At 35.1% G+C, this 12179-nt stretch overlaps 1 protein-coding gene across 1 annotated transcript in view; it reads right to left on the bottom strand.

Annotated features, from left to right (window-relative positions):
- The window catches only part of SCFD1 (sec1 family domain containing 1), a 123669-nt gene that overhangs the window by 64047 nt on the left and 47443 nt on the right, over positions 1 to 12179 (bottom strand). The window contains exons 13-14 of the mRNA XM_030318874.1: positions 11673 to 11746; positions 10915 to 10996 (exon numbers count right to left, since the gene is read on the bottom strand). Coding sequence (XP_030174734.1) covers positions 10915 to 10996; positions 11673 to 11746 — 156 coding nt within the window. The remainder of the gene's footprint in view (positions 1 to 10914; positions 10997 to 11672; positions 11747 to 12179) is intronic.

Raw genomic sequence — 12179 nt, 5'->3', positions numbered from 1 at the left:
TGAATGGGGGAGGGGCAGAGAGAGAGGGAGACACAGAATCGGAAACAGGCTCCAGGCTCTGAGCCATCAGCCCAGAGCCCGACGCGGGGCTCGAACTCACAGACCGCGAGATCGTGACCTGGCTGAAGTCGGACGCTTAACCGACTGCGCCACCCAGGCGCCCCTACAGCAACTTTATTTACAAATGCCACAAGTTGAAAGCAATCAAGATGTCCTTCAATGACTGACTGGATAAACAAACTGGTACATCCAGACAATCAAGTGTTAGTGATGAAAAGACTTGGAGAAGTCTTAGACTCACATCACTAAGACACTGAAATACTTCATGATTCTAACTACGAGGCATTCTGAAAAAGACAATACTGTGAAGACAGTAGAAAGACATGGGTGACAGGAACTCAGGGGAAGGGAAATAGGGATGAGTAGGCAGAGCACAGATGATTTTTAGGGCAGTGAAACTATTTCTGCATGATCCTGTAATATGGATACATGTCATTATACATCTGTCAAAACCCAGAGAATATACAATAGTAAGAGTGAACCCTAATGAAAACTATGGGCTTTAGTTAATAACAATGTATTAATATTCACTTATGAATTGTTACAAATGTACCACACACTAATGCAAAATGTTAATAATAGGGAAAACTGGGGGGGTAGGTGATAAAGAGGAATATGGAAATTCTCTGTACTTTTCACTCATTTTTTTCTACAGATATAAAACTACTCCAAAAAACAGTCTATTAGTTAAAAAATAAAATCCAAAACACATGCATACAGTGGTAAACAAATGAACATAAGGGTCACATTTAACAGTGTTACAAAATTTGGGAAAATCTGTGTAGCTTTGAATAATAACACCTTTCACTTTTACTTTTTCATAGGTGTTAAATAAAATGACTCAAAAGAATATAAAGGATTTTACATGCACTTAAAACAAAGATATACTTCCAAAATCTATAAAGAACTTATCAAACTCAACACCCAAAAAACAAATAATCCAGTGAAGAAATGGGCAAAAGACATGAATGGACACTTCTGCAAGAAGACATCCGGATTGGCCAACCGACACATGAAAAGATGCTCAACATCACTCATCATCAGGGAAATACAAATCAAAACCACAAATGAGATACCACCTCACACCTGTCAGGATGGCTAACATTATCAACTCAGGCAACAACAGATGTTGGTGAGGATGTGGAGAAAGAGGATCTCTTTTGCACTGCTTGTGGGAATGCAAACTGGTGCAGCCACTCTGGAAAACAGTATGGAAGTTCCTCAGAAAACTAAAAATAAAACTACCCTACGACCCAGCAATTGCACTACTAGGTATTTATCCAAGGGATATAGGTGTGCTGTTTTGAAGGGACACATGCACCCCATTGTTTATAGCAGCACTATCAACAATAGCCAAAGTATGGAAAGAGCCCAAATGACCATCGATGGATGAATGGATAAAGAAGACGTGGCATATATATACAATGGAGTATTACTCGGCAATCAAAAACAATGAAATCTTGCCATTTGCAACTACATGAATGGAACTGGAGGGTATTATGCTAAGTGAAATTAGTCAGAGAAAGAAGTATCGTATCACTTCACTCATATGAAGACTTTAAGAGACAACACAGATGAACATAAGGGAAGGGAAACAAAAATAATATAAAAACAGGGAGGGGGACAAAACATAAGAGACTCTTAAATATGGAGAACAAACAGAGGGTTACTGGAGGGGTTGTGGGAGGGGGGATGGGCTAAATGGGTAAGGGGCATTAAGGAATCTACTGAAATCATTGTTGCACTATATGCTAACTAATTTGGATATAAATTTAAAATAAAATAAAATAAAAAGATATACTTACTTTTGTAGTGAATACAAAGAGTACCTAATAAAATTGTGCGTGTGTATTAACATTTAGTATCACAGTCAGTACGTAACTCGAGCATGGAATTTGATTCTTGAGGTACTTATCAGTACTTCAACATAACTGACCTTTAAAAAAATCCATTGCTTTAAAAAGTGTATCTGTTTTAAGAAACAACTAACTTAAAAGTTGACCATTAAATTTCCATTTCCTATTTAAGCATTCATGGACATAAAAGACCAGAGGATAGGGTAAATTTTATTTCTAACAATGTGACCAAGGAAGAAACCTCACCATTAATTTGTGGAATCTATGTATAACTCTGTCCCAATGTTCCTTCTAGTTTATTTCATGTTCCATAGAAGCCTCATGAAGGACTATGGAAAACAGGGGCCAGAAAAAAATTTTAAGGGCTATGTTTGATTTTGACTTTAATTATTCTCTCTTTGACTATTCTATGTGCTTTTATTGTAAGCTACCTCAAATTCTGTAGAACAAGTTGAGGTATAAATAAATATGAGAAATTTATGAGAAAAAATAAGGAATGCATGTCCTTTTAAACATTTTACTCCTCATGTCAATTCACTTTTCTCTGTATTTATTCTGCTGCATACTTCCATAAGGGGAAAAAAATCTGTAAAGATCTACTGGGCTTTCTAGCCACATATTATGTAGCATATCCTATTTCTTGCTTTTCTAGGTCACTTTAAGTCTAAAGCCAAAAAATTCGCATTATCAAAATTAATCATTGGCTTTCTCTATGATTTACACAAGTTTTTGTTTTGCTATTTTTTATTTTATCAAAGTATAATTAACATACAGTGTTATATTATTTTCAGGTATACAATATGATGATTCAACAATTCTACACATTACTCAGTGCTCATCATGGTTAAGTGTACACTTACTACCCTTTATTTATTTCACCCATCCCCCCACAAACTTCTCCTCTGGCAACGACCAGTTTATTCTCTGTATTGAACAGTCTGTTTTGTCTCTTTTTTGTGTTTCTTAAAATCTACATGAGTGGAAATTATGGTATTTGTCTTTCTTTGATGGACTTGTTTCAACTAGCATTATACCCTCTAGGTTCACCCGTATTGTTGCAAATGGCAAGATTTCATTCTTTTTTTTTTTTTTTTTTTTTGGTAGAGTAATATTCCATTGCGTGTGTGTGTGTGTGTGTGTGTGTGTGTGTGTACCTAGTATCTTACCTATTCATCTACTGATGGACAGTTGGGTTGTTTCTATATCTTCACAATTGTAAATAATGCTGCAATAAATGGTGGGATGAAATTATCTTTCCAAATTAGTGTTTTTGTTTTCTTTGGGTAAATACCCAGCAGTGGAATTACTGGATCATAGTGTAATTCTATTTTTAATTTTTTGAGGAACCTCCATACTGTTTTCCTCAGTGGCTACACAAATTTGTATTCCCACCAACAGTGCACAAAAGGGTTCCCTGTTCTCTACATTTTCACCAACACTAGCTGTTTCTTGTGGTTTTGATTTTAGTCATTCTGACAGGTGCTCTCTCAATGCATTTCCCTGATAATGAATGATGCTGAGTATCTTTTCATGAGTCTATTGGCTATTTGTGTATCTTCTTAGGAAAAATGTCTGTTCAGGTCTCCTGCCCATTTTTAAATCAGATTATTTGGGTTTTTTGGTGTTGAGTTGTGTAAGGTCTTTATACATTTTGGATACTAACCCTTTACTAGATATGTCATTTGCAAATATCTTCTCCCATTCAATAGGTTGCCTTGTTGTTTTGTTGATGGTTTCCTTTGTGGCGCAAAAGATTTTTATTTTTATATGTCTCTTCAGGTAAGGGAAACAAAAGCAAAATTAAACTAACAGGACTACACACACCAAAAAAGTTGTTTTTTTTTTTTTAAAAAAAGATTTGAAGGGGCGCCTGGGTGGCGCAGTCGGTTAAGCATCCGACTTCAGCCAGGTCACGATCTCGCAGTCCGTGAGTTCGAGCCCCGCGTCGGGCTCTGGGCTGATGGCTCAGAGCCTGGAGCCTGTTTCCGATTCTGTGTCTCCCTCTCTCTCTGCCCCTCCCCCGTTCATGCTCTGTCTCTCTCTGTCCCAAAAATAAATAAACGTTGAAAAAAAAAATTAAAAAAAAAATAAAATAAAAAAAAAAGATTTGAAATAAATGAACACTTTGTTCGAATTTTTCACTTCTATTGCAATATAACTGACACATAATACAAAATTTGTTAAGTTTTAACATATGCATATGCCCATGAAATCATGAACACTATCCACATAATCAACCTACCATTCATTGCCCAGAAGTTTCCCTATTGTAATGCCTCCCTTCTGGCCCTCCCACTCCTTTCCAGGTGCCTAGGCAAGCAGTGATATGCATTTTATCACTACATATTAGCTTGCATTTTTACAAATTTCATGTAAATGCAATCACAGATTATATACTCTTCTTTAAAAAAATTTTTTTTTATATTTATTTTTGAGAGAGAGAGAGAGAGGGGGGCAAGGCGTGAATGGAGGAGGGGCAGAGAGAGAGAAAGACACAGAATCCGAAGCAGGCTCCAGGCTCTGAGCTGTCAGCACACAGCCCAACACCGGGCCTGAACCCACAAGCCGTGAGATCATGACCTGAGCCAAAGTCGGAACCGAGCCACCTGGGTGCCCCTATGTACTCTTCTTTAATGTGGCTTCACTCAGTGTATTTGAGATTCATCCATATTGCTATATGTGACAATAGTACTTTCCTTTCTATTTCTGAACAGTATTCCATTGTATGGATATACTATAATTTATTTATCCAATTCAGCTGTTGGTGGACATTGGGGTGTTTCTGGTTTTTGGTTATTACAATGAAGCTGCTGTGTACATTGAACACAGGCTTTCATTTGTTTTGGGTAAATACCTATGAGTGGAATGGCTGGACCATGTGACAGGTTTCTGTTTAACATTTTAAGAAACTAATAAACTATCTCCCAAAGTGGATACACCATTTTGCATTTCTACCAGAAGTGTATGAAAGTTCTAGTTTCTCTGTATCTTTGCTAAAGGTTGGCATGATCTTTTTTAATTTTAGATGTTTTAAACAGATGTGTAGTGAGGTCGCATGGTGGTTTTTGTTTCCATTTTTCTAGTGATTATTTATGTTGAACTTACTTGTCATCTGTGTATCTTTTATGGTCAAATCTCTGTTTAAATCTTTTGACCATTTTTAAATTAGGCTGTTTATGTTCTTATGTTCTTATTATTGAAGTCATATTAAAGACTTCTGAGAAGTCTTTATTTCTTCTCACTTAACCTTTATAATTGGGTCTCAATGACAAGGCTATTTTCACCGTTTTTTTTGGAGATGTGGAAGTAGTCTCCCAAAATTTACAGTGAGTGAGAAGTGAAAACTCTCATTTGAGAGCTACCTTTGGTTGTAATTGAAAAAAATGTCAAGTTCTGAAAGTAACCAATCTCATCTGGGTAAGAAGAGGTAGAAGACAATGAAGTGTCATTTGGGGACTTCCTCCTACAGAATATATTGCCCCCTGTGCCTTGAAAAGACACCAAGGTCACATGAACATTCATTTGGTATGTATACTGAGCAAGACATCACTCTAAAGCGATCAGTTAAAATAGAGCTAAAGAAATGTTGTGATTTCTAGTATAGTAAAATTTCTTTCCTACTGTGATCAGGGGAGTAGTGATGAGTTAATCAAAGTCCATTAATGTAAAGAATAACAACAACAAAAAAATATGTGTTGTGTATAAATATACATTTTAAACACCGCCTTTTAACTTAAGACCTAAAACGCACAACTGTCTGTCAGTCTTGTTGTGACTGTACTTAGTACAGTGGTTTTCTTTTAGTACAGTGGTTTCTTTAAGTACAGTGGTTTCACTGAATTTTTTTCTTTCTTGCATAAAGCACAACTATAACGATCACATATAATGTCCAGTTTCAGTTTCTTTGAAGTGGAACCAAAAACCTTACAGATACTTGCAAAGCGAGTTTAGGATTTTTCAAAATTTTCTAATCTTTTAATGTTTTTTTTTTTACTACTAATTTTATTTTAATGTTTATTTTATTTTTGAGAGACAGAGTGAGCAAGAGAGTGGGAGAGGGGCCAAGAGGAGGGGGACAGACGAAATGAAGTGGTCTCTGTGTTGACAGCAGACAGTCTGATGCCGGGCTCGAACTCATGAGTCATGATGTCATAACCTGAACTGAAGTCAGAAGCTTAAGTGACTGAGCCACCCAGGCACCCCTTTTTACTACTAATTTAAACAACAGTTAAATCACTACCTTCAGTAAGTCTTTCTAAGGTGTACAACTTAGTTTTAAAGAAACAATCCTCTTCTTAAACAACTGACATACGTAGATTGGAATCAAATACAAGTAACTCTTAGGTAAGCAAAAAATGCAACTTGTGAAGCATACTAGTGGCCAGTTGTCAACACTCTGGTTTCTCTTCAAATCGTATAAATCTTTCGCCTTTTACTAGTGGCCAGTTGTCAGCATGGCATAATGTGGCCGGCAGGCACTATGTTTTATAGGAATAAAGGCCATCAGTTAATTTGGTGTGTTGACTAGTAGAGATCAATTAAGGGAGCTCCTACTTTATTTTTAAAGCTTATCTTCCCCTAGAAAAGATAAAGAAGTTGAGCCCAAGAAAGGGAGGAGCCTCCTTCCCCCTGTAGTTAAAAGCTAGCATTGCTAGCAAGGGCTAAGTCTTTTCAGAGTATAAACCTAAGGTAGTACATGTTTGCTTGACCAGATTAAGTCTGCAGATCTAATTCAGTACGTCTTAACTTTCTCTACAAGAAGCAGCAAAACAAAAATGACAATTCAGCACCAATGACGCCTCAATGCATAATAGCTTAACAGCTGTTTTTTGTCAACTGTATCGGGATGGAGTGTTCAGATGTTAGAGCTCTTCCTTCAGGTGGGGGCATTAGGGGAAAGAGCACATAATGCCATTTCTATTTCTCATCTACTATGACTTACACATAGGTGTCTTTTCCTTTTATTAGGTACTTGCTAAAGAATACTTAATTAAGTTCGACTATGCACGTGGGACAAAAATAATTGAAATAAACTAAAATTTGTCTATAAATTACTTAAATAATTTAAGTAATCCCAGGAGCCATTCCCCAACAACCAGCAAGTGGTTTTGTATTAGAAATCAAATTGTATTAGAAATGAAAGAAATGCTAAAAAAAGAGATTTAAAAGGTATGGATTACTCAAAACAAATGAGAATTCAACAATTTACTCTTTCATCTATTAGACCAAAGCTAACCACCCAACCCACTAAAATCCTTAGAGTATCAATAAGCATAGGTAATAATAATTGCCAACATTGTTGCAAACTGGTATGCTGTTTCTGCTTTCCACCAAAACACTGATTGCCAGATAACTGCCACAACTTCTAAACAAATTATTTTCTTCTAGTATTCTGCTTCAGAAAATGATCTAAGGAAATGTAAGAAGCAGCTATTATCTAAACATCCCCAAAGATATGCAAAACTGCAATGAAGACAAATCGCAAAAGAAATGTTCTGAGATCTCTGCATAAAAAGTCATAATATTCTTGCCAATAGTAATAAAAAATATCTACTGCTTAGGTGAGTAAAAGTTTACAAGTAAGTGAAGCTCAAATCGTCAATAAATTCTAGTTATGAGAGCAAGAGATCATGGAGAACAATACTTATTAAGTTTGTATTAACATTATAGCTAGAGGTAGATGGTGTAGCTCGGTAAAAGCACAAATAAACATGCCATTTAAAAGTAAATATTATAAAGTTGGAAATTTAATAATTATGGAAAACCTTAAGAAGAAATTTTATAACTAGGAGTAATGAGAAATAATGGGACTAGAATTTATGTGCTAATTTTGACAAGGAAGAATACCTTCCTAATTTTGACAAGGAAGAATAAAAGAGACTGTCAATATTACAAAGACTCTTCACAGAAAACATACTAATTTTTTTATACTAAAAGAATTTTTTACATCAAAATATTTCTTAGAGTATGCAGCTTATTAAATACAACTATAATTTACATATAAATATTTAAGATAAATATACTCCTTTATCAATGATATTTAAAAACGTTCTGAGTGACTGGGTTTCTTAGAATGACCCAAGAAGGAACAGCGTGTCCTATAGGGGACATTATTTTCCTTCTGCAAATGAAATGTCCTGTATAGCACTGTTTCTTTAAATCAGATCCTGTCAAAAGGGTGTCTTCCTTGAGTTACAGCAAAACAATAATCCCAAAATGTGTAGCTTTTATATAAAATCACTTAACAACACAGTGAATGACAAATTAGTTAGCATAAAATGTTCTGCCAATCAGCAGCCCCGGAAAAAACAACTTCTTTTATAAAGAAAGCCAAATTACCAGGTCTTAAAGAAGAATTATGTAGGTTATGCACAGTGGCATGTTAAAACACCTGAGACAGATGGCCTCTATTAGCACACATTGATTTTGAAAAACTCATATAAAATCATTAGTATAAAATTATAAATAATCATAAAGAATTTATAGTAAACTGTGCCTTAAAAAAAACAGTTCTTCACCTAGACAGCTGTAATAGCTGTCTTCCAATTCCATACTTATTTCCAGAACTCACCCATCACTCAAACTCATTTTTCTATTTAAAACACAAATCACATCATGTCATTAATCTCCAATGACTTCCCATCACACTTAAATTCCAATTTCTCTTGATCCCACAGTCTATCACTTTTTCACTCCTTACTATAAGCACATTAATCTTCCTTTATGACCTGGGACGCCTGGGTGGCTCAGTCGGTTAAGCGTCCAACTTCGGCTCAGGTCATAAACTCGTTTTCCTGAGTTCAAGCCCCCATGTCGGGCTCTGTGCTGATAGCTCAGAACCTGGAGCCTGCTTTGGAACCTGTCTCTCTCTGTCTGTCTGTCTGTCTGTCTCTCTCTCTCTGCCCCTCCCCTGCTCGTGCTCTGTTTCTCTCTCTCTCAAAAATAAAGATTAAAAAAAATAATAGAAATCTTCCTTTGTGTCCTTAAACACACTAACTTTGTTCCTTGTCTTAAGGCCTTTGCACTTTTTTAGTCCTTCTGCCTGGAATGCCTGGCCCTGGAATTTTCACTAACCAGCTCCTTGTGGTTCAGGTCTCAACTCAAACATCACCTCATCAAAGGTCATTTCCCTAACCACTTACTCCTAACCACTTACAGTAGCCCTCTCTGATGTTCTCTATCACCTCATATCACCCTGTTTTTGTTTTCTTATCACCTAAATGACTGAAGTTATCTTGTTTTCTAATTTGGGTACTTTGTTTATTGTTACTATAATAGAAGCTCCATGAGAATATATAACTTGTCTTATTTACCACAGAATTTCCAAGGCCTAGCATAACACACAGTTACTCCATAAACATGACTGAATAAATCAATTACGTCAGCTAGAATTTTCTTAAACCATAAGCTCTAGTCTCTGACCTGGAGTAATTCATATAAATTTGTAGCAGGATAATGTTTGTCAAGTTTTATGAATAGGATAAAACTACGCTTTCCATAATATAATAATTAGTTACTTTGGGTTACACAACTCCGTTTGGTAATTTTATTGGTTTTACAGCTATGAGAACTGAGGTCACAAAGTAAAATGTAAGAATCAATAAACTTTACTAATGAAAAAATAAACAAACAAAAACTAAAGTCAAAGTAAATCCATAGAAGAGTGTAAATGTTAAAGACCACACAGGACTATTAACAACTGTTGTAACTTCTTAGAATTTATTTTTACTTGTCCACTTACTTGCACTTAGCACCTAGCAACACTGCTTGGCACAAAGCAAGTACTCAAAAAATATTAGTTTAATGGATCATAAGATCCTGAGTACAAAATTACAGGTTAACAGATATAAACCAGAACTTATATTTTGTTTTGATGCAATAAACTTTTTACATTAGATTCAGTCTTCACCTTGTAAGCAAAGCCTTTTCTCTCCTACTGAAGGATATTCTCAATATAGCTCTCTGTTGTATTTCACCTGATGATATATATTATCTCCACAGGAGACAATGACCTCAGGCAAACAGATCTGTGCAGTCTTTACCCATTTTACAGAGATGCTAAATATGGAAGGGAAAATATCAGTAGAGTCATCTATAAACTGAACGATTATGTTTCTATCCCTGTAGGTACATGAAAATCGCCAGTACCAATATTGAGATGTGGAACAAAAGAAATTACGCAGGTTTAAATTCCATGATGCACAATGTCCATTATCTATCTATATTAGTTCCTTCCTATCTCTATGACTTTTTAAATCATTAATAAAGAAAAATGTTTAAGTCCCTTTCCCATAAATTCAAGGTGTTATCAATATCTTTGAAAAGCAATAAACATATTTAGCTATTTTACACTGCTTTTTCAAATATATCATATCAGACGGAAAGCAAGGGTCAGTAATAACCACGTCCTAGTGTATGGCCAATTTCTCACTGAAATTCAGCTACATGTCCAGAGAATAAGGGACAGCAGAATACTGAAGGACTGATATGGGGTATTCATGAACAAAGTAATGAGATAAAAGAACTATGATAACAACATATAGAAGATACAAACCATTCATCTCAAAATCACAGTACAACAGGAGACAGTAAGAACCCTTAATAATAAAATACTCATCTAAGACTAAAAGTTAATGGATATTTTAGATAGTACTATAGTAAGAAGGGTGTCTAAATCTCTATTACTGACAGACACAGGTCTACTGTTAACAGAGTAAGTGTAGAGGTAGTACTGAAGCAATACTGAGACAACATAATACAAATATCACAGATGTAACTTTTATATACTAAACGTGTGACCTTGGCAAATCACTAATCTTTCTGGATTCTTAAGCTTCCTCATTTGCAAAAAATGAAGGCACTAATGTTGCCTTTGATAATTTTATCTCATATTATTACAGTGAGGCCTCAATGAGATAATGAATATGAAACCATCTTAAAAAGTATAAAACTCTACATAAATAGAACGCATAAATATTGGGGAGTAGGTTAAATTTACCTTTATATGTTCTAAAACAGCAGTGGCAACATTTGTATGGAGATCAATAAGTCTTTTTTTTTCAAGGAGTTCTGGCAAAGAACTACAAGTACCAAAAAATTAAAAATTAACCATTCAATTTTCTAAGAAAATGACATAGATCTTAATAAAATACACACCTGGGTGTTTCCTCTGAGGAAACAAGTAGTGATAAAATGACAAATTAAACTGATATCAACCAAAGTTAATCTCTAGGCTTTAACACATAACAATATTCACTACTTTAATACAAGTAAAATACTTCTTAGTTTAAAGTAATCTCCCTCCCAAACATCATTATTCCACCATTTCACTTTCTGATTCCAAAATCTGGAGGTTTAGAGTAAAATCAGATTAATGGAAATATGATTTTACATATACATTTAAAACACATTTCTTCTCTCCTTGATGGTTTCAAGTACCAGAAAGAACATGCTTAACCTTTAGTTAACATAATAACAGCAGCAATGATAAAATAGTAAGTTGTTATTATTTTATCACCAATACTATCTTCCTAGTAAAATTATCCCCATTATACAATTCTAACTAGTGAAAGAAGCAAATGATCTGCTATATAAAAGGAACTTAAATCAGCTTAAAGAGACAATTTAGTTTTTTAAATTTAAAGGTCTATGCCATTACCTACTGTTTCCTATTATTAAAAATATTAGCCAAACTTTTAGCCTTCAAGATAAACCTTATCAACAGACAGACTTAAAGGTCGTATATTGCCTACTTACCTAACAGCTGATGTTAGCTTAGCAGTATTGTCAGAAAGCATACTTATGGCTCCTTCATCTTCCCCCTCTAGTCCCTGAGAAGGAAAAAAAAAAAGATCCCAGAAACATAAAAATCAATATATTCCTCAGATTACGGATAAACACTAAGATCTGAGTCACCCAGAGTGACGATTCTTCTCCTCTAAGGAACAAACACCCATCTCTAATAGTTACATTAGAGTTCTAGGTACCACCAGTCTAATATAAATGGTGGGATGACCACCGAGCAGCACCGAGTATTTTCAGATAAGGAAATAAGCGCAGAAGCTTGGCACTGGTCACACAGTAATAAACAGTATGGCCACATGCTGAGTGTATCACAGTACAGTTAGAGTGTGCAGCGCTGGAACACAGACCTCTAACATGAAGCCACATTATATATTTTTTCAGATTATAGATACAGATTATTCTTTGAAAAAATTTTGCTCTTCTCAGTATTTACATTTCTTTTTTAAGAGATAATTTATG

Source organism: Lynx canadensis, chromosome B3, assembly GCF_007474595.2.
Source record: "Lynx canadensis isolate LIC74 chromosome B3, mLynCan4.pri.v2, whole genome shotgun sequence".
In the NCBI taxonomy this organism is placed as follows: domain Eukaryota; kingdom Metazoa; phylum Chordata; class Mammalia; order Carnivora; family Felidae; genus Lynx; species Lynx canadensis.
This window is presented reverse-complemented; position numbering and strand designations above follow the sequence as displayed.